The 25049-nt window shown below is 38.8% G+C and overlaps 1 protein-coding gene across 1 annotated transcript; it reads right to left on the reverse strand.

Annotated features, from left to right (window-relative positions):
• Nucleotides 1-754: 754 nt before the first annotated feature.
• FCMR (Fc mu receptor) lies at nucleotides 755-24019 on the reverse strand. The gene is made up of 10 exons (XM_074222544.1): nucleotides 21759-24019; nucleotides 17379-17711; nucleotides 15617-15715; nucleotides 14542-14871; nucleotides 13348-13449; nucleotides 12337-12553; nucleotides 10841-10968; nucleotides 8973-9158; nucleotides 7208-7263; nucleotides 755-1051 (listed from the first exon to the last, which is right to left on the reverse strand). Exons 1-10 carry the CDS (start codon nucleotides 21862-21864, stop codon nucleotides 896-898), a joined length of 1713 nt encoding a protein of 570 aa, XP_074078645.1. The 5' UTR covers nucleotides 21865-24019; the 3' UTR covers nucleotides 755-895.
• Between the last annotated feature and the right edge of the window lie 1030 nt (nucleotides 24020-25049).

The following is a 25049-nucleotide window of genomic DNA, read 5'->3' on the forward strand; positions in this document are numbered from 1 at the left end:
GGGGTTCGGGGGACATAGCGAAAACTTGCCTGCTTAACATACTCAAGTTAGTTCATATTTTTTTTGATGGTTCTACAGTTAATAGAGTGGCAGTATGAACCTGGGAGAGTGAATAGGACCCTGAGGGAAGATTGGACCCACCAGAGAGTGGGGAGAAACCCATCATTTATGGGCTATTCAGAATCTTTTATTCATTTTCTGCTTTGATTGTGGAGGCAGAATAAAATTGGTTTGGATCCAAATATTCCTTGTTACTATATAGGATCTGGAGCCCCTTTTTACCTATATCTGTAGAGACCTGAACATGAGCTATATTCAAGTTATAATATGAGGGGGTCAACTGAGCCAAAGAGATTATGATTAAGGTAGGGAGGGGAATTTCCAAGGTTGGACTCAGTTTGGAGAAACCCAAAGTCTGGAGAAAGGATCCATTAATAAGAACTTCTCAGCAGTTCTCATACCTTATCTGTCCCTTCTACCCCTAGAATTTCTCTGAATGGAGGATGGAGAGAAGAACTCTTCCCAAAACCTTCATTTAAGGAGGGTGCCCTGACCAAGTATCTCTTCATTTTCCATGGGGTTATACTACTTTGATCTCCTTCATCATCCTCATCCCCTCCCTGACTGACTATATATATATATATACATATATATATATGTTTATATATATGTATGTATGTATATATTTCTAGAATTTAGCGCAATTCCAAGAAGAGTAGACAATTAATAATTGTTTATTAACTGCCAACCTCCCTGGAAGCAAAGTGACATTCAGAGTTGAGTAGGAAAAGCTTTGGGTATGAATGAGGCATGCTCAGGGAAGATAGAACTCTTGTCTCCATCAGGGTTGGGCATAGGGGATGTTCCAGGAGTAGAACCTTGTTGGCTTAGAATCCTAGGGTTGAAGGCAGCTGGGTAGTTGAGATGAGCAGGAAACATTGATGTAGTCATGGGAATCAGAGTCTTCTGGTTCAGCAAGACACAAGTGATAGGTGTTCATGTTTTCATTCTTCATGGGGACTGGTGCCTGGAGCTGGACAATCTTAGAAACCTGAGAGCAACCAAAGAACTATGACTTAGATTGAGTAGGAAGACAGAGGTTCAGTTTTCCTAGAGGGCAATAGAGTACATGGCCATGAACTATGAATTTTTTTACCATTTAAAGAAATCTCTTGAGGCAGTTAGGTGGCAAAGTGGATAGAGCACAGGCCCTAGTGTCAATAGAACCTGAGTTCAAATCAGACCTCAGATACTAGCTGTGTGAACTTGGGCAAGTCACTTAACCCCACTGCCTTAAGTGATAAAAAAAAAATAAAGACATCTCTTGTAGGAAGACTTTCCCCATCCTACAGCTAGTACCTTCTTCTAGAGCTAGTGTCCTTCTATTCTGTATACATATGTACTCTCCCCTATTAGAACACAAACTCCTTAAGGGAAGGAACTCTTTTTGCTTGTGTGCGTGTATGTGTATGTGAGTTTGTGTGGGCATATATGATATTTCCAGGGCTTAGCCTAATACATATGAAGCACTTAATAAATTTTTGTTGAATGCTTGACTAATTCCAGAAAATGAGGAGCTTTCATTGACTTCTCTGCTCAGTGATATCCTGGGGATTTCCAGCATCTGCTTCAGAGAAAGTTATCCTACTCTGGGAATCCAGAAAACATATAAACCCAATCAGGGAGGAGATTGCCTTAAAAGGAGCCTGGTTTCTAAATAGACTGTTAGACACAAGAGTCAAAGAAAGAGTTATCCCTTCAGGGCTGTATTACATGACACATGATTCAAATATCTATCTTCTAGGGGAGTGATTAGGAAATTGGACTGAGTCAGACCCCGCCTTTCCTATGATATGGTATAGTGTGTTAGGAAATGAGCTATTCAGATATTCATTCCCGCCAAAGACTCAATGATAGCTTCAGGGGGCTTCAGAGACCCTGGGAGAGATAGAAAGAAAAGACAGCATTTCTCTCTTGGAAATAAAGTAGGAGTTTTTTGTTATTATTATTGTTCAGCTGATTTTTCAGTTATGTTTGATTCTTCATGACCCTCTTTGAGATTTTCTTGGCAAAGGTAGTGGAGTGGTTTGCCATTTCCTTGTCCAGCTCATTTTAGATATGAAGAACTAAAGCAAACAGGGTTAAGTGACTTGTCAAGAGTAAGAGAGCAAGTACGTGTCTGAGACTGGATTTGAACTCAAGAGATGAGTCTTCCTGATTCTAGGTCTATAGCTCTAGCCACTTGCAACATATAGAGGCTCAATAGGCACTTAATAAATGTTTATTGGATTGGATTGCCTAAGAGTTCTTTAGAATGTCAGGTCCCAAAGGATGGAATCAGTGTGAATTCCTTACAGGTAAGGTACTCAACAATCCAGCCATGGGCAAGACTTGTGCTTCTATAGATCAATCAAGCAACAAGTGTGGGTTATGCACCTGTTACCTGTCAGGTACTGGAGAAGTTTATAGAAAAGTGAAAGTCAAGATAATGATGACAATGATGATGACAATGATGATGATGATGATGATGATGTTGATGTTTGGGAAACTATAATTAATAGATAGTATCTTTTTCATCACATGTGTGTTTCCCTTTAAACTGTTCCCAGGATATGCAAATACATATATATCTGGGACAGAACTGTAACTAGACTGGGGTGATTAAGAGTTTGCTCAGGGGCATATAATTAATAAACTAGCATTTATATAGTCTACTATGTGCCAGAGAATATGCTAAGTACTTTACTAATCTTATCTCATTGGATCTTTACAAAAACACTGGGTTGTTATTATCTGTTAGTGTTGAGTACTGTTACTATTCTCTTTTTAAAGATGAGGAAACTAAGGAAAAGACAAATTAAACAATTTACCCAAGTAACACAACTAGCAAGTTTCTGAGTCTACACTTGAAATCAAATCTCCAGGCCCAACGTTTTATTAATTTTACCACCTAGAAGGAACCTGGGATCCCAAATCTCATGGGTTGAACTAAATCACCTCTGAGGCCTCTTCCAATGATGAATTCTAGCTTCTAAAAGACAATATAGTTAGCTAATTCTCCCTCCCTATCAAGTGAATTTGTCTTAATGACTTCCTGTATTATTTTCTCATCATGAATTACACAATGGATTTGAGGGAATGTATTAGTTATTCCCATCTCAGTTGGGTGTTACATATTTTGGGCAGTGGTTGCCTCAGAGATTATTCTGCTAGTAATCCCTTTAGTTTGGAGCTTTTCTTTGCTTCCTGGAAGTAGTCATCATGGACAACTTCTACTTAGGGAGCTCCCTGGAGCACTGAGAACATATCACACCTTTTTACAAAGAGAATTTATATTGGTTTTCCAGGATGAGTCAGGAGATTCCCTAAGAAGTTGAATTACCTTAAGAAAACCACTAGCCTCAGTGTGCTAGAAATGTGCTCATAAGAAAATACTCAAAAGAGAATGCTGTAAAATTACATTGATCAAACTTGACCACAGAAAAGATAATGAGGGTGTACCTCTCTCCCTTCTTCACAGAAATGGAGACAATGAGGTATTATGAATGTCAAATATAATATCAAATTTGGTTGATGTATTGGTTAGTTTTGCTGAACTGTTTTCTTCTCTTTTATTATTCTTTGATTGAAGGAGGAATATGCTGGAACCAACTTGTTCTGACTCACGAGAACTGGTTGTTAAATTTTCTTGTGAGCATTTATACCTTAGAAATTGGCAAATGCTACAAACCATGGGTTAGTTTTTTGTTTTGTTGTCCATTTAGCCTCAAGAAAGTTATGGGGAAAATATTGATAAGGTAGATTTAAATTAAAAGCAAATCATATGTACATTTCTATACTAGAAAGTCAGTTGATAAAAGTCTACTAACAGTCCTCTGGTTACTTGGAATGGCTCTTTGGGAGAGATCAGGGGAGGGATATATTGGGAAATAGGGGTGACAGCAAAACAAAAGATAGAATTTTAGAAAAGAAAAGAAACATATCAACCACAATGAAAATCAGGTGACTTTTCTTCTTTCAAGTTGAATCTGTGCCTGGTTTTCATGGGTGTTTCCTCTTTGTTGGTTGTGGACAGACAATGTAAGAAAGAGAAAAGAAGGAGGGAACAAAGGCCTGACTTATTCCCAGGTAACTATAGGAGCACATGATCAATTTGAGACTACTGTAGGGAGAATCTAACCAGAAGCCAAGAGTCAGCCCATTAGGGATGAGAGAAGAAACAGCTTCAACTCTTGGAAGTTTGGAAATCAACTCAGATACACTAAATCCAGGACATTCACAAACTCTGAAAAGAGAGGCAAGAACACTAGGACCCAAGAGACCCAAGTTCAGATTCTGTTCTGCCATCACCTTTGTATGTGATTTCTGGGAAGACTTTTATTTTTCTGGACCTCAATTTCTTCTTCTGAAAACTAAGGAGGTCAGTTCATCAAAACCTTTCTGGTCTAAGATTTTATAAGTTTAAGAGATGATGGGAATATAGGTTTAAAGCTAGAAGAGACTTCAGAGGTCATTGAGTACAAGCAGAAAGCTGAGGTAAAAAGACATAAAGTGATAGAGATCACATTAGTAATAAGTGGTAGAATCTGGCTTTGGATCCAGAGCCAACACACTAAAGAGGTCAACAGATGTATGCAAATACAGATCAAACTGTTTCTGTTCATTCTTTCAGTTTCCGGACAGCTCCCAGTAGGGTCTGCCTCATGTGTAAATAGAACAAACAGGTGTCCAGTAAATGAGGTGATCTGGAGGGCCAGCCAAGGCAATCCCCCTGTTCAAAAATGCTCTCCACTGGTCTATGACAGTCTTTGTGTTAGGAGATATCCTCTTTAAAAATGCAAATTTCCCTTGGGTTCACAAACATTTTCAGTTATTAGTCATTCACAATTTAATTTGTTGCTGTTCAGTTGTGTCCCACTTTTTGTTACCTCATTTTGGGGGTCTTTTTGATAGAGATGATGGAGTGGTTTGCCATTTCCTTTTCCCAATTCATTTTACAAAGGAAGAAACTGAGACAAACCAGGTTAAATTTGAGGTCAGGTTTGAACTTAGGTCCACTGGATGTTCTGTCCACTGTACCACCTAGCTGTCCCTATACTTCCATAAGTCAGTTTAGTTATGGCTCCCAAAGGTTCTAGTATTAAGGAATCATACGTTTTAATATCCCAGGGACCATGTAGAGAAGGATGGACTACAGAAGGTCCCAAAATGGAAGGTCTCTGTTCAGTATAAAGGGCAGTAACATTGGAATAAAGTAAGAGTAGAGGTAGAGATAAAGAGAGGTAGGAGTGCTTGAAGAAAAAATTTCACTTGGTCATTTTGCCTGAGTCAGCCTGTATATGAGCTCAAGGTGAGGACAGACTTGGGCATCCAATCAAGGTAGGAATACTATTCATTGAATCCCAGCAGGAAGGGAGTGGAATACTCACTTCACACTTCCTTAGTCAGTGTGAATAGTCTATGGGAGGGACAGGCAACCTCCAGCCCTGGTAAGAGAGTGGAGCAGATTTACTTTTAACTTGACATCCTCTAGTTTCTGAATTCATTGAGTAAGTAAGCCTTTTGACCCTTGGCAAGTCACTTTATCTCATCTACCTTAGTTTCCTCAGCTGTTAAATGAGGGTAATATTAGCAACTGACTCCCAGGGTTGCTATGAGGACCAGGAGAGAGAATATTTGAAAACTCAGTAAACTGGTCTAGGTAGGCATCAGGAGAACCAGGTTTAAATACTATGTCTGCCATGAATTTAATGTGTAATCTTGGGCAAATCACTTCTCTGGGCCTCAGTTTTCTCATGTGGAATATGTGGGTGCTCTGGCTCTGAGGCTTCTGATTGGACAGTTTTCTAAGATACAGGATGGCAAGATAACCTGTCAAGGACACTGAATCTGACATGCTTGTTGTCTTCAGGCATCTAAGGATATCTTTAAAGTTTGAGCAGAACCTTATATTGTCTCATTATAGAAATGCTTGTGGATTGGTTGCCATATAGAACAAAGGCACCAGACATAGTGGTCTGGGAGAGAAGAAAGAAAGGTTCAAATAGCCTTGAGTTGGAAATATCAAGAGCTGTCTACATGACTTCTAGATATGCTAAAGGTTGTAGACCCTCTTCATTTCTATTTACTACCAGTTCACCTGCATATCGTGGCTGGATGTCTTTTTGATTAGTCTTGTTTGTCCCCAGAGGAAAAAGCCAAAAAGAATGAAGAAAAATTTTAGATAGACAAATAGAACCTTGACATCAAGAAAAACAAAAAAACAAAACCCAGCAACTCCCCAACAATTAATCAGAGCCATTGTTCATGTTCATCCTTCATTTTTGAAGAAGAATATCTTGGGTTGATGACTTGACTTGCTCATGAGTTGGATTTAACCAAGGCAGTTGCACAAAGTCTTCAGCCTCCCTCTCTCTTCCAAAGTCTGACAAATGTCAGGACAACTGGTGATGACCCAGGATGCAGACCTTGGTGTCTTTGATGCCTGATCAACCTCCACAGTGCCTCTGATATCTTCATGGTCATTGGAATAAATTATTGTCATCCCCATTTCTGCCATGGGAAGACTTCACATGTTTAGAATAGATAGCCCCATAGATCACTGATGCATTTGAGGATTATCTTAACCTGATTTGGCTTGTCTGCAGAGGAGGTTTATTGGGGTGTGGCTGCTGCATATGCTGCAGCTTCTTGGAACAAGTGACAGTTAGGTGGATAAACAGCCATGAAAAGGACTCAACAAGGCCTCACTCCAGACCTAATAGAGCTCCCTCAATAGGTGGAATGGGCTGCCTCAGGAATTGGTAAGTTCTCCTATAGGAGAACTTACCAATTCCTGAGGCAGCCCAAGCTCAAAAAGAGCTTGAATGAGCCCTTTACTTATCAGAGGTGTTGGAGTAGGATTCTTTCCAATATGGTGTAGACTAAATGATCATGGAAGTCCCTTCCAATTTTCAAAATTAATGCTTAATAAGAGTGATTTTTATTTAGTATTTATATGTCATCTACTATATGTTAGTCACTGTGCTAAGCACTTTACAAATATTAACATCCCAACAATTGGCATTTACTAGCTTAAGAAAAGTCTAAGTGTAAGAGAAACAAACAAAAAAAACCTGCCTAATAAAGTTGTGAAGATTCTATGAGATAAAGGATATGTTGGCTCTCTGTTGGTGCAAAGCATTAGCAGAGAAGGTAAAGAGCTCACCTGGGTAGTTGTAGAAGGTTCTGCAATTTCAGGGTTTCTGGTAGATGTTTGCTCACCTAGAGGAAAATGGAATAGAAATGAGGAAATGTCTACTCCATCTCTTGATTGCTCCTGACTCTTGCCAGTCCCTCCTCCCAAATCTGTGTTGGGATAAAACTTTATTAGCTCATAAGGGAATGAAGTAGATGACAGCAGAAAGAGTTTCTTGGGGTCCACTGTGTGCATGAATATGTATGTATGAGCATGTGCATGGATATGTAATTTCCTGAGGGCAGAAAATGTTTCATTTTTATCTTTGTAGCTTTAACATTTAGTATGTTTGGCATTTGGGAGACACTTAAATCATTAATAATAATAATAATACTGCTTCCATTTTTGTAGCTCTTTTAAATTTGTGTAACCCTTACATCAATCTCTTTTTTTTTAAGGTTTTTGCAAGGCAATGGGGTTAAGTGGCTTGCCCAAGGCCACACAGCTAGATAATTAAGTGTCTGAGATCGGATTTGAACTCAGGTACTCCTGACTCCAGGGCTGGTGCTCTATCCACTGCACCACCTAGCCTCCCTGAACTGCACCACCTAGCTGCCCCAATCTCTTTTTTCTAAATTCTTGTTAATTGCCAAATAAAGCCAAGGCACCAGAAGGAGAACTTCAATGGAGTCTGAGGTAGATGGAAGATAGAGTTAAGCAGCATAGAGGTTGAATTTCTGACATGGGAACTGTCTACACTTCTCTTCATTTTCACCTGTTCCTAACTAACCTCTATTATCGTGAGATGTTTCTGTAAGAACTTTAATTAGAGCAGACTGAGCAAGTACACTTCATCCCAGTACACTAAAGATCAAAGGACTGGTAGCCATTTTCCTCCAGTATAGAAAGAACTCATCTAAGCACCTGGTGAGAGAAGGATAATGCAGCTGCTATTTTATGCTTATACAGGATTCCTGGAGGAGGAAATACTTATACCATTGCAAAATGAAGCTTTCTTTGTAACTTATGATCTAATAGCATTATTTATCTAGCTCACTGAAGGTGACTTGCTCAGGGTCACATCTCTACAATGTGTCAGAGATAGGACCAGAACCTAGGTCTTCCTGGTCCAGACATTGACTCTCTGTCCACTATAATATGTATAATATAAAATTCTCAGCATCCTAACTGGAAACTTAATTAAAATATGCAGTTATCATTTCATTTAGAGTAAGGAATTTGGATGTGAAAGGAGAGACTATGATAGTATAGTAAAAGGAAGAAAAGAAATACATGAGGGTCATTGAAGCATCTTTTTAAAATGAAGGGTTATTGTGAGGGTCAAATGGGATATTTGTACAAAGCAAACCTTAAAGTATTTTATCAGTGTTATATATCAATTCATTATTATTATTATTATTACATATATTATACAATATTTATTACTATATTTTACATAATCCTTTTTCTGTTCTACTTTGTATATGAAAAGTCTTTCTCTGTCTCTTTCTAATTGCCTCTTTATTTGGTGTTTATTAATTTAAAATTAAATAAGTAAAGTAAAATAATATAAAATAAATGGGAAACTACCAATATTTCCTCCCTACTTTCTTTATGAATGATCCCAGTGGAGTTCATCACTTGTTCAGCCCTGTCCTACTTTCTTTCTTTCCCCTAATGGCAACCTCCCCAGTCCCCACAGAGTCTATTGTTCCAGGCTCTCCTTCCTTTCTTCTTGACCAAATTTCACTCTATTTACCATGGGCATTAAAATTGTCCTCCCATCCCTTCTTACCATTATGATCAGGTGTTTGAATTTGTCGTGGGCAGGCGCTATAGATGTTGAGTTGAGAACGAAGTCTATTAGGGACAGGCCGGTGGGGGCGCCTCTGATGGGAACGGTGCAGGTGGGGATGAACTCTCTGGGAGGCCTCCAGAGCACCCATCCTCATAGTCAGTCTGTTGATCCTCTTGGAAAGAGCTTCTCAGGAAGAAAGATCAAAGGGTCATAGAACTAGAACTTAGTCTCTTGGACTAAGTTGAATATCTAGTTCAACTCCTTCATGTTACAAAGGAGGAAACTGAGGTCCAGAGAAGTTAAATGACTTACCCATGGCCAAAATGATTTCAAGTAACAGAGTTAAAATTTGAGCCCATTTACCAGAGGAGAAAGAGGAAAAGAGATCAATAGCTTTGGAAGTCTCTAGACATCCCTTCCTAAGAAGGATCTTAACCATTTGGCCTTATCTCAGGTAAATGGCTGACAGGCCTTGCTCATGCTGGTAGATGTTTAAGAGTTGATGATGCCAATCTCTTCTCCCATTGTCTTCCAAGGGCTCTTAAGGAATGGGGATAATCAGAAATAAAGTCAACCTCAGATTCTACAAATTCCTTCCTCCTTTGGCCTTGCTCAACCCATTTGAACACAGTTGTACAAGGTAGGGGTATATATGAAAAGGAACTTGACCGCAGTATGCTGATTTCTCACCCAAGCTTTAGAGCAGACTGGGATCTATGGCAATGCATGGATAAATTTCAGGGTGTCTATGAATTTAGATAGGAAAAATTGCATCTTTATTTCAATATGATTTATTTCCTTTGTAATCTTACATATTTTATTTTAAGTATTTAAAAACATTATTATGAAAAATTTCTATAGACATCAAGAAATTGTCAAAGGGCTCCATGACTCGCAAAGAAATTCATGGACATGTTTGTCCATGACACACATCAAGGAACTTTAGTTAACTCAAATGCTCATTCTTCATCAAGCCTCCCTCAGACCTTCTCTGTGCATTTTGTTTTATTCCATCTAAGGATTTTGACATATAATAATGCCCACTATAGTCACCTCTCCCACCAAAAACCTCTTCCACTGCCTCAGCAAGACCAGGAGGTGGATCAGAGGTTTCAAAGGACAGAACACAAGCTCTGTCAGATCTTACCAAACCAAAAGGCCATTGAGGATAGACCCATTGTTGTACCAATCTTAACTTGAGATTTGTGAACTTATTTTCAAAAATATTCTGATAATTCATTTTAATATAGTTCCCTTGGAATCCTGCCAATTTTATCCATTTTGAAAAGTCATTCTGAGAAGCAGTCTATAAGCTTCCTCAGATTGTCAAAGGGGTTAATGACAAAGAAGATTAAGAGCCCCTTTACTAATCTGGGGTCCCTTTCAGTATGGTAAAAGGTGGAAAAAGTAGGGGAGATTCAGAAGGTAATTTTTCTTCCTTCTTCCTTTTCTGGCTAATTCCTCCAGTTTTTGCCTCCCTTTATCCCTTTCACCCAAGTTTCCTTCAAAATTCAATCTTCTGTTTTTCTGGGTATCTCCCTACCATCATCCTCTCATCATTGCTTTGCTTCTTTCCAAAGTTCCTAAATTCCTTGGATTTAGAGTTCATATATATATATATATATATATATATATATATATATATGTATATATATATATATATATATATATAGTTTCACTCTAGAAGGTAAGATACTTGAGAAGAATTAGCTTATTTTTGTCTTTCAATCCTTAGAAATTAGCCTGACACGTAATAAATAGTAAATTCAGATCCATCATAACTCCTTGACTAGGAAGAAGGTACTCTAATGTGTCTTCAGGCGCTACAACTCTGCCTCCCTCAGGAATCAGATTTGAATTCTTACCTCTCCTCTTTTGCAGTGATCTTCCCAACACCATGCCTAGCAGTATCATGAAGAGAATTCCCAGAGTGGAAAGGATTAGCATGTGAAAGCCCCCATCCTTCTTCACAGATGATGAAAAGTAGGAGGCACTGGAGGGAATAGGAAAAGTGGTAGATAAGAGACTATTGAGAAGCAGATGGTTTAAACAATGAATATTGGATGTCATTAAGACCTAAGAACAATTATTAAGAGTTTTTTACAGGGTAGAATTTCACCCCCCCCCCACTATTCCCATAATCTCTACATAATCCAATAGTCAGAAACCTTCTGTGATATGTTTACTCTCATTGATCACCTTTTTTGCCCAGTGTTCCCCCACTGATACATCTCACCAATTCTAGACAGCCTTGACCTGGTGGAATGGAAAGAGTACTTAATTTGGAATCAAATGACCTAGATTTCAACTTCAGTTCTGCTAAATTCTCCTAATGTGACCCTATGCAAATCATTTCTTATTTCTGGGCTTTAGTTTCCATCTTTGAAAAAGTCCTTGATCAGTGGTCTTCATGCTTTTTTTGAACTTGTCCCCCATCAAAATATTTTTCTTTGTGGCTGTGCTAGTGGGGGACAGAATGGAGTCTGCCTTCCTGCTATGATTGGTACCCAGTTTGGGATTAGGTTATAATTGCCCTGAGTGGCTGTCTTAGAAGAGATAAGATTGGGAACTCAAGGAGCAGAGGGAAGGAATGGAGTAGAAGATTAGCTTGGTTGATTTGGAGAGAGATTCCATGTTTTGCTAACCTGGAAGGGATGGAATTTGACCCATTTTCCCACCCTCTGAATGGTTGATCATAGGGCCTTTGGGGTAAAGCTTTGTCATTCTTGGAGTCATATTATGCCTTTCTTTTCTTTGGAGAGCCCTTCTGGAAAGCTAAGTTTTCTTCTATCTCTGACATTCTGCTATTTTTGACCTTCCTTTCTCCTCTCCACCCAGAGACGGCTAGGTTGTACAATGGATAGAACATCATGCCTGACTAAGGAAGACTAGAGTTCAAATGTGACCTCAGACACTTACTAGTTGTATGATACTTCACCTATATGTCTCAGTTTCCTCAACTATGAAATGGTTGCTATAATGGCACCTCCCTCCCAGATCTATTTCAAGGAAATAATGTTTGAGACAATATTTGTAAAGTGCTTAACACAGTGCCTGTCACATGGTAGATATTTCTTTCCTTCCCACCCAAGGAAATTGGTCCTACCCTCAGTCTCTTCTAGGCACTCTTTTAGGGAACAAGAAATATAATTTTTATTAATGATGAAGTGGGTTCAAATGTAAATCATTAGTCATCATCATTTTGCTCCCTGTTCAATGGTGACCTTCTGGAGACAGTTTTAACAGAGTGAACTTTGTGGGAGAGGGTGAAACACTGGAACAGGTGAAGGGATCTTTCTATGATGTTTCCCAAATCACATAGGGCCCCAACCCTGCTTTCAGAAGCACTGTCAGGGCTTACCTTTCACCCCGGAGTTTGGTGTGATGAGAATAACTGACAGTAGAGGGTTTGAGTAATCTACTTAGAAGTAGAGTCTTGACCACTGAGGATAAGGAGGTCTGGGAGGAGACTGGTGCTACTAAAGTGGTTCTCTGAGGCAGGAAAGGGTTGGTGGGAGAAGATTCCAAGGGTGGTTGGGTTTGCCTTGGCTGGGTTCTTGGTGCTGAAGTACTTGGTGCTGGGAGATGAAGGAAATGACAGTGAGTTGGAAGCATGCTATTTTTACATGCTAGGTCCAATGGCACAAAAGTCTAATTATAGATCCTTGGAGAGCCACAAATGATTTCTGTAGGGGACTGGGAGAAGCAGGAAAGGACACAGGTCCAGATTGGACATGTCTGTCCTTATTTTGTTCTGCTCAATCATTCATTCAAAGTAACAACACCATTTGCTGAAGGTGCTCCTAATTCGCTCACTCACCACCCCCTAGTGTTGATATCTAGTCACTGCAATTAGGGAATGACTGGTTATGAAATGTGAACAATGAACAGGAGGGTTAAGGGAGATGGCTATCATTATGTAAGGGAAAGATCTATCAATGCTTCAACTGTCTCTTACAGGCCCCTTTGAGAAACAATGCTTCTGCTTCTCCTGATCCCTACAAGATCTTGAAATTGGGAGAGTGCAAGTCTACTTTTTCTAGTCCCTTTTACTACTTTCTTCTTTCCTGCTGCTTTCCTTTTCTCTTCCTCCTTGCCTCTTCTTAATTTCTACTCCTTTCCCTCTTCCCCACATTTTTATCATTTCCCTTAGTTCTTATCCCCTACTTTTCCTTTCACCATCTTCTCTCCCTACATTCATTTTTCCATCCCGTTCCCATTCCCATGTCTCCTTCCCCTTCTCTATTTCAGCCCTCCTCTCTCCTCTCCTACTTCCTCTTAACTTTTTTATTCTCTTCTCCTTCCTCTGTCTCTATCCATCCCCACTCTCTTCCTCCCTCCCTCCTATTCCCCTGGGATTAACAAACCGGACCTTGGGTGGTAGACAAAAAAGAAGGATCCTCATCAGGTATCCGAAACCAGGGAGGTGGCAAGTGTTCATAGAAATCAAACTCCTCCCCAAATGGGCCATAATCTGTAGTGGGATAAAAGGAAAACAGAGTGAGAAATGGGAACCTGAGAATAAAGCCTGTTTATTTTGGGTAGAAAAAAGGAAGGTGATCTGAGAGGTAGGGCAGGGGATGGAAAGAGTGAGTTAGAAGATACTGTGTGTGTGTGTGGGGGGGGGTGAAACCTGCTGAAACTAAAGAAATGTCCAAGGAGGAAAGTCAGGGTCAGAAGAAAAAGAACTGGACAAGGAAAGAGGCTTTCTGGAAGGAAATCTCTTACAAGATGGTATAGAATACAGGGAGGGTTGTTGATTGGGGGAGTTCCCTCTGATCATCAAACCTCTCTTAACAGAAGTGAGGAAGACAGGAGGGGACTGGGATGATAGAAGAGTTGTGGGACATAAATGAAACCTACAATTGGCATAATCTAATATATGAGTCAGATATGGGATATTTTTCTTCTACTTTTTTCTGTTATGCTTCCTTCTCTTCTTCTCCCACTATAACCATCAATTATATTTTTAAGGGCTAATTATCTAGACTATAAATTGTAGTATTTTCTGCATTATCTTCTCCTACTCCTATTTTTTCTCTCTCTTCTTCTCTCTTCTTTTCTTTTCTTCTTTCTCTTTCCTTAAAGACATTACTTCATCTTTTCCTCTGACTTCTCCCTTCCCCCATGTTAAATTTTCTTCTGGACCTCTTCCTCCTCTGATTTTCTTTTCTTGCTCTTCTTTTTGCCCCCCTTCTCTTCTCTCCTACTTTTCTTCTCCCTATTTCCCTCTACCTCCTCTTCTTTCTCCTCAACCTCATCCTCTTCATTAACTTTTGTCCACTTCCCTATTTACTTCTCTTTCCCCAAGAAAATGAGTAAAGCAGTAAAGGGGATATGCTTTGCTCCTTATGAATGAAGTGAAACTGGTAGCTGAAATAGTATTTGTGGATTATCTGTGATTTTCAACCATCCAGATTCTCCATTTGTTTCTGGCTGCAACTCAGAGAAGTGGTCAGAAGTGCTGGTCTGGAAGAATAAGGAGGCTCATCCAAGCATTTGGTTGCCCTCACACTTTTAATATTTTTCTTAAGAGATCAGGGTTCTAACCAGCCAGGACACCTACCATCAAAGATTGTGAGAACCACTTTCAGGGTCTTTCCTCTGTCTGTACGCTTGCCCATCCCACAAGCATAGTTGCCATTGTCTTTTTCAGTCAACTTCCTCATCTCTACCAAGAACACTTTCTCTTCTGGGAGCAGCTTCAGTGAGACTCTGCCCTTATAGTCCTCTGCCACAAATGATGTAGACACTACGGTGGAGCACAGTTTGGACTCTGTCTCCCGACAGAGATAATACCTCTCTGATGACCTCTTCATTGGACACCTGATGTTGATGGATCCTCCCAGTGCTCCAAACAACTTTATTTCTCTGAGGGGCATCAGAGTCGTTGAGACTGCAGGGAAAAGGAATTAGTGTAAAGAAAGAATTAATTTTACCACGAGCTCAGTTCTTCCTCTCAGAAACCCAGACATTAATCTTGGGAGTTTAGGCTTCTTTCTGTAATTCACCCCAAGGAAGAATTCACTCCAAAGAAGAAGTGGCTTAGAATAAATGAAAACATAATAATTAAAGTCCATATTTGAAAATGACATGATGATGAATGCAAATGATATTTAGAGTTCAAGACTAAATCAAAAATGAACTAAGGTTATTAATAATTGATTAATATCAGGATATAAAGTGATTCTCAAAAAATCAATAACCTTTCTGTAGAATACTAAACATAACAATAAAATATAGAAAAAAGAAATCACATTCAGATTATCTGCAGAATGAATAAAGTATCTGAGAGTCCATCTACCAAGACACTCCTAGGACTTATATGAATGAAACTACAACATTCTTTTTCCTTCCTTTCTCTCTCACTCTCTCTCTCTCTCTCTCTCTCTCTCTCTCTCTCTCTCTTTCTTTCTTTCTCTTCCATCTTTTCTCTCTTCCCTCCCTTCCTCCTCCCTTTCTTCCTTCCTTCTCTTTCTTTCCTCCCATCCCCATTACCATGCCTCCTTCCCCTCCTCTGTCTTAAGCCTCTTCAATCCTGCTTCCTCTTACCCTTTTTCTTCTCCTTTCCTTTACCCATCTTTATTCAATCTCATTCTCTTCCTTTCTCCCTCCATTCCCCTAATATTAACAAACCTGACCTTGGGTGGTGGGCAAAGAAGAAAGAAACTCATCAGGTCTCTGTAACCAGGGAGGTGGAAATTCATAGAAGTCAGTCTCCTCCCAAAATGGGTCATAGTCTGTAGTGGGGAAAAAAGGAGAGCAAAATGAAAATTGGCAACTTGAGAATGAAGTCTGTTTATTTCCACTGGGAGAAAGGAAGGGAATCTGGAAGGAAGGGCAGGGGATGAGAAGAGGGAGTTAGAGGATAGGGGGGTGGAGCGAAACCTACTGAAACTAAAGAAATATACTAGGAGGAAAGATAGGGTCAGAAGAAAAGGAACTGGATAAGGAAAGAGGCTTCTTGGAAGGGGATCCCTTACAAAATGGAATAGATCACAGGGAGGGCTATTGATTAGAGGAGTTCCTGCTGATCAACAAACAGCTCTCAACAGAAGTGAAGAAGACAGGATGGGATTGGGGTGTTAGAAGAGACACAGGACACAAATGAAATCCATATTGGCAAAATTCTAAAATAATGAACCAGATTTGTGATCCTTTTTTTCTTGCTGTGTTTTCTTCACTTCCTCTCCCTCCATTCACTAATTATACTTTCTAGAGATTAATTGTCTAGATTGTGGATTATAGTATTTTTTTCTGGATTCTCTTCTCATCCATTTCTTTCTTTTCTCCTCTCTCCTTTTATTTTTTTTTTCTTTTCTTTCCTTAAATTCACCACTTCCTTCATCTTTTCCTCTGTTTTTCTCCCTCCCCCCCATGTTAAATCCTCTTCTGGACCTTTTCTTCCTCTGAATTCTTTTTCTTGCTCTTCATTTCCCCTTCTTTTCTCTCCTTTCCCCCCTTTTCTTCTCTCTATCCCCCTCTACCTCCTCTTCTTCCTCCTGAACCTCATCTTTGTTCAGCTCCCTATTTACTTGCCTTTCCCTAAAAAGATGAGTTAAAAAAGAGGAGGGAAAGGAGGCATGGGAATGGGGATGGAGGGAAGAGAGAGATAAGGAAGGAAGAAAAGGAAGAAGGAAGGGGGAGAGAGAAAAGAAAGAAAAAAAGAGGGAGGGAGGGAGGGAGGAATTGAGGAAGGAGGAAGGAAGGAAGGAAGGAAGGAAGGAAGGAAGGAAGGAAGGAAGGAAGGAAGAAAGGAAGAAAGAAAGAAAGAAAGAAAGAAAGAAAGAAAGAAAGAAAGAAAGAAAGAAAGGAAGGAAGGAAGGAAGGAAGAAAGAAAGAAAGAAAGAAAGAAAGAAAGAAAGAAAGAAAGAAAGGGAAGGAAAGAAGTGAGGGTGGAAAGAAACAAAGGAAGGAAAGAAGGAAAGAAAAAGAAAGAAAGAAGGAAAGAAAGAAAGAGAGGAGAGAGAGGGGGATATGCTTTGCTCCTTATGAACAAAATGAAACTGGTAGCTGATATAGTATTTGTGGATTATCTGTGATTTTCAACCATCCAGATTCCCCATTTGTTTCTGGCTGAAGCTTGGAGAATCCATCAGAAACATTGATCTGGAAGAATGAGGAAATTCTTTTTTTTTTAGGTTTTTTTTTTTTTTTTGCAAGGCAAACAGGGTTAAGTGGCTTGCCCAAGGCCACACAGCTAGGTAATTATTAAGTGTCTGAGACTTAACAGGTACTCCTGACTCCAGGGCCGGTGCTTTATCCACTATGCCACCTAGCTCCCCTCCCTAAGAATGAGGAAATTCATTCAAGTATTTGGTTGCCCTCACACTTCCAAGTGGGAAAGGAGATACTGTTCTCTTTCTTAAAGAGACCAGAGTTCTAACCAGCCAGGACACCTACCATCAAAGATTGTGAGAACCACTTTCAGGGTCTTTCCTCTGTCTGTACGCTTGCCCATCCCACAAGCATAGTTGCCATTGTCTTTTTCAGTCAACTTCCTCATCTCTACCAAGAACACTTTCTCTTCTGGGAGCAGCTTCAGTGAGACTCTGCCCTTATAGTCTTCTGCCACAAATGATGTAGTTGACACTATGGTGGAGCACAGTTTGGACTCTGTCTTCCGACAGAGATAATACCTCTCTGATGACCCCTTCATTGGACACCAGATGTTAATGGATCCTCCCAGTGCTCCAAACAACTCCATTTCTCTGAAGGGCATCAGAGCCTTTGAGACTGCAGGGAAAGGCAATTAGTATAAAGAAAGTATTAGTTTTACCACAAGCTCAGTCCTGCCCCATAGAGGCCCAGACATTAATCTTGGGAGTGTAGAACCTTTCTGAAATTCACCCCAAAGAAGAATGCACTCCAAAGAAGAAGTTCCATGGAATAAATACAAACATAATAATTAAAGTCTATATTTGAAAATGACATGATGATGAATGTGAGATGATATTTAGAGTTCAAGACCAAACTAAAAATGAATTATTAATAATTATGATACTAAATAATTGATAAAGTATCAGGATATAAAATGATTCTCAAAAAATCAATAACCTTTCTGTAGAATACTATTTAAACTCAACAATAATGCACAAAGGATGTGAGCAGATAGTTTTCTTTTCTAATGGATATTTTATTTTATTTTTCAAATTGCATGTTATAAAAGTTTTTCAACATTCATCCACATGCAAATGCATATTTTTAAATTGCACAATTTCATTCCACTATTCCTTCCCATCCCCCTCCCCTCAGTGGTGAATAGGCAGGTAAATATTATTCATACACATTTGTGTTTAACATTTTTACAGAATAGTCATGTTCAGTATGAGTAATTAGGATTAAGGGAAAAGAAAGAAAATCATGAAATAGGAAAAGAGAAATTTTTAAAAAATGAATGTAGTTGAACAATTTTCAAAGAAATCTAAACTATCACCAACCATATAAAAAAGAATACTCTAAATAGATAAAATAATAATAGAAGAAATACAAATCAAAGAAAATCTAAGGTCCTACCTCATAATCATCACATTGGCAAAGAGAAAAATTGCATTTCTTACAGGGACTGTGGAAAGAAGACAACTGGTGGAAGTGTGATTTTGTTCAAACTGGAATTTAAATTAAAAACTGAGTTTATTTGACTTGTCCTGGACCACATAGCTATTATGTATTAGAGGCTGGATTTAAATTTGGGTGTTCCTGACTCCAAAGTCAATAAACTATGCTATAAACACACACACACATATTCATCATGTATATAACATAGCTGAATATGAGTAGTTTTATGCTAAATTAAGGACTCCTTCAAAAGAAGAAATAACTAATCAAATTATCAATGGTAATATTAAAAAAATCTATATCACCAATAATTAAAGAAATATAAATTTAAGTAATTCTGAGTCTCTATTTCCTACCCATCAGATTGATAAATGAGGAAGTGGAAGTATTATGGGAAAACAAGTGTACTAATGAATTTTTGGTGTAGCTGTGAAATAAACCAGAAAAACCAGGAGGTGATGATGATGGAGAGTATCTAGACATGGGGGAATAGTAAGTGATAATACCTGGAATTGGGAGATAGAGTGACTTGTAGGAAGATCATATTGCCAGCTGAATGGAAGCTGACTGGAGTAGGGAAAGACTTTTGGAAGAGAGACCAACCTGGACTATGGCAATATAGGAGATTATAGGATCATAGGAGAGAAGGGTCATATATGAGATGTGTTGCAAAGGTAAAATCAACTGTCTTTGGCAACAGTTTAGATATAAGGAATAAGGTAGAGTGAGAATTTGGGGAGAACCCTTACATTGTGAACCTAGGTAATTGAGAGGATGATAGTACTTTCCATAGTAATGATGATGTTTGTCCTTCATTCTTGAAGAAGACCATGATATCATGTACTGATGCCATAACAAGCATATGAATTGGATTTTAAGTGAGGGGTTGCTGTGCTAAATCAGTTTCACTTTCTCCTCCAGAGTCATCTGGATTTAGTGACCAAATATGAATCAGAACGGCTGGAGATGATCCTGGATGTGAAGCAATCTGGGTTAAGTGACTTGCCCAAAGTCACAGAGTTAATAAGTCTCAAATGTCTGAGGTCAGATTTGAACTCCTGTCCTCCTAACTCCAAGGACAGTGCTCTATCCTCTGCACCACCTACCTGCCCCTCTCCATTGTAATAGGGAAGTTTGGAAGAGATAAGGGTTTTGGAGAAAAGAATATTGAGTTCAATTATGAATACAATGAGTTTAAGATATCTACCAGACTTTAAGTTTGAGATATCAAATAGACAACTGGAAATAAGAGACTGAAAATCAGCCAGGAGGTTAAGGCTGGAAAAGTAGAATGGAGAATAATCAGCATAGAGTTGATAATAAAATCCACCAATTGAAATAGTAGGGAAAGAAGGGGGGGAAGGACCAGGTCTAAGGAGATTGAAAGGAGCAGTCAGATTAGGTAAATTGAAAGAAAACCAGGAGAGAATAGTGTCACAGAAACCTAGAGAGGAGAGGTTATCAGGATAAACCTCAAAGGTCACAGAGAGGTCTAGGATGAGGATTAAGGAAAAAACCAAAAGATTTGTCAATCAATCAATAAACATTCATTAAGTACTTACTATTCACTTTTTTATTAACTATTTACTAAATTAAGAGTTCATTAGTAACTCTGGAGAGAGCATTTGCAGTTGAATGATGAAACTGGAAGCCGGTTAAGAAAACAGTGGAAGTGGAGATGTCTTTTGTAGATGGTCTTCTTAGTTTAGCCACAAAAGGGAAGAGAGAGATGTAATAGGCCTAGCTATCAGGGATGGATAGATGAAAAGAGAGTGTTTTAATAGATGAGTGAAACATGAGTATGTTTGTTGGCAGTAGGGAAGCAATCAGTAGATAGAGAGATTGAAGATAAATGTGTGGGTATGATAAAGGGGACAGGGCATCAAATATATTCAAGTAGAAGATCATGTCAAAGAGAAGGACCAACTCTTCATGTAAGGAGTGAAAGAGGAAATAATGGCAGAAAAGATGTGTTATGTAAGGTAAGGAGAAAAAAATAGCTCTCCACTAATGGCCTCATTATTTTTCACAGCAACTCTTTATATTAGTAACCCTAATTTGGAAACTAAAGGGATGTTGACTGTTGAACAATAGTTAACTAAATTATAATATGTGGGTTTAATGCAATAATATTGTGCCATAAGAAATGATAAAATGGACAATTCAGAGGAAATTGGGAAGACCCCTATGATGTGATAAAGAGAGAAGGGAACAGAACTAAGTGAACAATTTATACAAATGAAAAATATTTTTAAAAAACTTAAGAACTCAAATGAATACAATGATAAATCATTAGCCCATAAGACTGAAGAAGAAATATATCGCCCACCTCCTGCCAGAAAAAAAGAGTGACTTAAAATCCAGAATGAAACATGGTTTTGAATACAGACACTGTTGGCTTTAGTTTTGCTAGACTACCTATCTGGACAGTTTTAGTGTTGTTTGATTTTGAGTTTTACAATTTTTTAAAATTTGGGATGGAACATTGGAAGAAAGAGAGAATAAATGCTTGTAAATATAAAATTATTTTTATATTCCTCGTTACTTTTATATACTCCTCTTTAACCCCGAGGCTAAGGTCAAATTGCTCTCCTTTTCAACTCACTCTGGTTTTTTCCATGTGAAATAGAATATTATATTGTAGAAAGGCACAAGATCAGTAGTTTAGAGCTGGAAGCAACCTCAGAAGTCATTTATTCTAATTTGAAGAATATGAGAAGACCCCTATTCCCAAATCCCTACTAACATTATCTTCTTTTTCCTCATCAACCATCTTTATCACCTAAAATTCCAGCATTAAATTCCTTAAGGTTCTGAAAACCTTTCAGTTGACAAGAAACTTCTATCACAATGGCAAGAAGTCAAACTGGAGTTAATTCTTAAATTTTTGACCAACAATATTTCATTAGGAAAGCCAAATTCTCAAGAGTGGAAAAAAATATCTTTAAGATTTAAGATTAGAAAGGGCTTTAGCAGTCATCAAGTCCATTTTCATCCTTTCATAGATGAAGAAAATGAGGCAGACAGAGATTAAGTGAATTACTCTCAGGGTCACATAACTAGTTAGTTGTCTGAAACAAGTTATGAGCCCTGGTCTTTCTAATTCTATCCATAAAGTTATGCTACCTCCTAAGTTATCTAAAAGAGAAAGAAGAGGGGACCCTCTGTTATTGCACCTCAAGTTCTGAAGAAAGCCAAGATCTTGTCTTTCTCTGAAGCACTTACTTGGTAAGAAGAAAACTATCCAGAGGAAGACATCCATGATTCCCTTGCAGGAAAAGATCCCATCCCAGCCCTTGGACAGGATAGAGAGAGCAGACACACAGCCCATAAACTTTCACTCTCTGAGACCGATGTTTCTGGTCAGAAACCAGGAAATAGTAGACAATCTTGTGTGCAAACTCCTTCATGCAGAAAGAAAACTATCAGCTGATCATAGAGAAAATCACGCATGGGGTTGAATGGGGAGTAAGAATGAATACAGGGTCTAGGAGCACAGTGTCAATTCATTGCAAGTGGTAGTCTCTAGTAATAATGTTTTTTTACCTGATCTTCAACACCTTTACCCTGAGAAACATGAATTGCTTTACAGATGCTTAGACACTTGGCAAGCGAGTGGTCATCTACTCCATACCTGGCCTAAACTCATTTCCTCATTGTCCAATACTTGTTAGGCCCAGAATCTATTCCTATCCAACTGGATACTGACGTACAAAACCCTATCTCTTCTGGAATTATCTGAGAACCTGATTCTGACTCTTTGACTTGCTGTCTTGTTGGTAAGGTACCATTTGCTAACCAGTCTTTCCATTCATTTTCTCATTCTTGACCTTTTCTACATTTTGCTAAATGACAAACTCTGGAAAGACTTTTTAGAAAAATATGTATTTCTTAATATTTTCATTTGGAACTTTTCAATATATTTCCACAGTTCTAACCATGGCTCTGCACCAACATTCTGGATGACTGCAAATTGAATCATTTAGCCTCCTTGGGGGCCCAGTTTTCTCAAGCTTAAAATCAGAGTAAGAATAGCTACCCCAAGTAGACACAAGGCTTGTTGTGCGGATAATAATAGTATATATTTATATTAAACTTTCATTTTACTAACAACTCTGTGAGACAACTTTCCTTCCTTATTTCTGTCTTCTGGCTTCCCTGGTGTCTTACAAAACTTAGATAAAATTCCACCATCTACAAGAAGCATTTTCCAGTCTTCCTCTTTAATTTCAATCCCCACCCCATAAAATTATCTTTAATTGTCTTGTATTTTTCTTGCTCGTACAGTTGTTTTCATGTTGTCTCCTCAGATAGATTATAAACTACTTGAGAGTAGGGATTATGCCTTTGTTCTTTTGCATATCCCTAGGTTAAAAGAAGAAGTGAATAAGAATTTGTATGACATCACTATATCATTATCCCCATTTTATAGGCTAGATATTATGTTAAGTGCTTTATTACAAATATTATCTCATTTGTTCCTCTCAATAACCTGTGAGATAGTTGTTGCTATTATTTCCATTTTTACAGTCAAAGAAACTAAGATAAACAGGATAAGTGACTTGTCCAAGGTGCGCAAGGCAAGTGATCTAGCTAAGGCTGGATTTGAACAGACTCATTGCTCTTCTTGAAACTAGGCCACTAATTCCTTATTGCTTAGGCAGAGCTGGCACATTGTGGTTTCTTTGCTAATAATTAATAACTATGATAAATAATAATTAATAATTATAGATGATTATCTGATTGGTGGAAGGAAGTAGTATAAATATTTGCATCGAAGATTCAGTAAATTTCCATGATAGCACATAGTTGGGAGATATCAGAATTAGCATTTGAACCCAGTTGCCCGACTCAAAATTCTAGACTAAATTCCTGAGCTTGGAACATTGTTCATTGTTATTTTAGATGTGGAAATTCTGTGAATATGCAGGCATTGTTATTTTGATTAAAGAATGAATGACTCATAGGCCCAGAGAGTCTAGAAAGAACTTTTTGGTTGTTGTTGTTGTTATTGTTCAGTTGTGTCTGACTCTTGGTGACTTAGTTTTTTTTGGGGGGGGGGAGTGTTTTCTTCTAAGAGATATAGGAGTGAATTGCTATTTCCGTATTTCCTTCTCCAGCTCATTTTACCAATGGGGAAACTGAGGCAACAGGATTAAGTGACTTGCCCAGGGTCGCACAACTAGTAAGTATCTGACTCCAGGATTGATGCTCTATGCACAATGGAGCCACCTAGCCAACCAAGAAAGGACTTCAATCACCATCTAGTTCTAAACTTCTTTCTATAGAAGAGGAAACAAAGTTCAGGTTGTACCTGAGACTTTTAAAAGGTCACACAAAAGGAAACTTTCCATATTCCTGAGGAAGTAGTAAATGTCCAGTGACTTCTTATCAAAACTCCATGAGCCAGAGGGAGACTTTAGTTCTTCAAAGACCAGGCTAGAGTTGGGTCCAGTGTTCAGGCCTTCTACGTGGTGGTGTCATTGATAGATGTTTGTCTGCTGTTCCCTCCCACCCACTGCCTTAGTCTAAATAAATCAAAACATACATTGTAGAGGCTCAATGATTTTTTTAGAGAAGGACCCAGAGCAGGTGCAAAGGAAGTGCCTGCCTAAGACTTCCCTCCCCCATCCCATTGCCCCTCACCACAGAAGAGGAAGCAACACCCTTAGGCCTCACTCTCTGAAGTAGTTTTCCCTTGTGTATCTTGAGCCCCTGCCTGAGTTCAAGTGAGGGTAGGAGCTACATTTAAGACCCATGATGCTAGGTGTTAGAGTGAATAGAGCACCAGCCCTAGGATCAGGAAGATCTGAGTTCAAATCTTCCCTCAGACCCTTGACACTTACTAGCTGTGTGATCTCGGACAAGTCTCTTAGCCTTCATTGTTTCACATCCAGGGCCATCTCCAGTTGTCCTGAACTATATCTGGCCACTGAATCCAAATGACTCAGCACAGCACCCCTTCACTCAAATCCAATTTAGTTGTTTGTCATAGCATCACCTCTCTGATGTCAGAGTCTTCTTTGAGAATGAAAGACAAACAACATTAGTCCCTTCTCTATAGTGACTTAAGCCTCAGTTATCTTGACTTTGCTATGGAGAACTAGAGATCCAAGGTCAGTAGATGAGGGGATGTCAGATATTTTGGTCAGGGTCAGACCTAGGCATTGCTCTGTCCCCAAGGGATTAAAAATGCAACATTTGGAATCAGAAGACCTGGGTTTGAATGCTAGTGCTGTCATTTTAGTCATGTGACCTTGACAATCTCTGTGCAAGACATTGAGTCTGCCTGAACTGCAGTTTCCTCATCTGTAAAATGAAGGGGTTGGACTAGATGACCTCTGGACTAGATGCTTCCAGCTCTTAAATCTAGCCTCAAGATGCTATAATCAAGATCCTTTCTAATTTAAAGCTATGGCTCTGTGATTCTATATAGACTGAAAAAGAGTAAGACAAGAGTCATCTGGTCCAGTCCCTTCATTTTTACAAATGAGGAAATAAGATTTGAAATGTATT

The sequence above is a fragment of the Macrotis lagotis genome, chromosome 2 (genome assembly GCF_037893015.1).
Source record: "Macrotis lagotis isolate mMagLag1 chromosome 2, bilby.v1.9.chrom.fasta, whole genome shotgun sequence".
Lineage (NCBI taxonomy): Eukaryota > Metazoa > Chordata > Mammalia > Peramelemorphia > Peramelidae > Macrotis > Macrotis lagotis.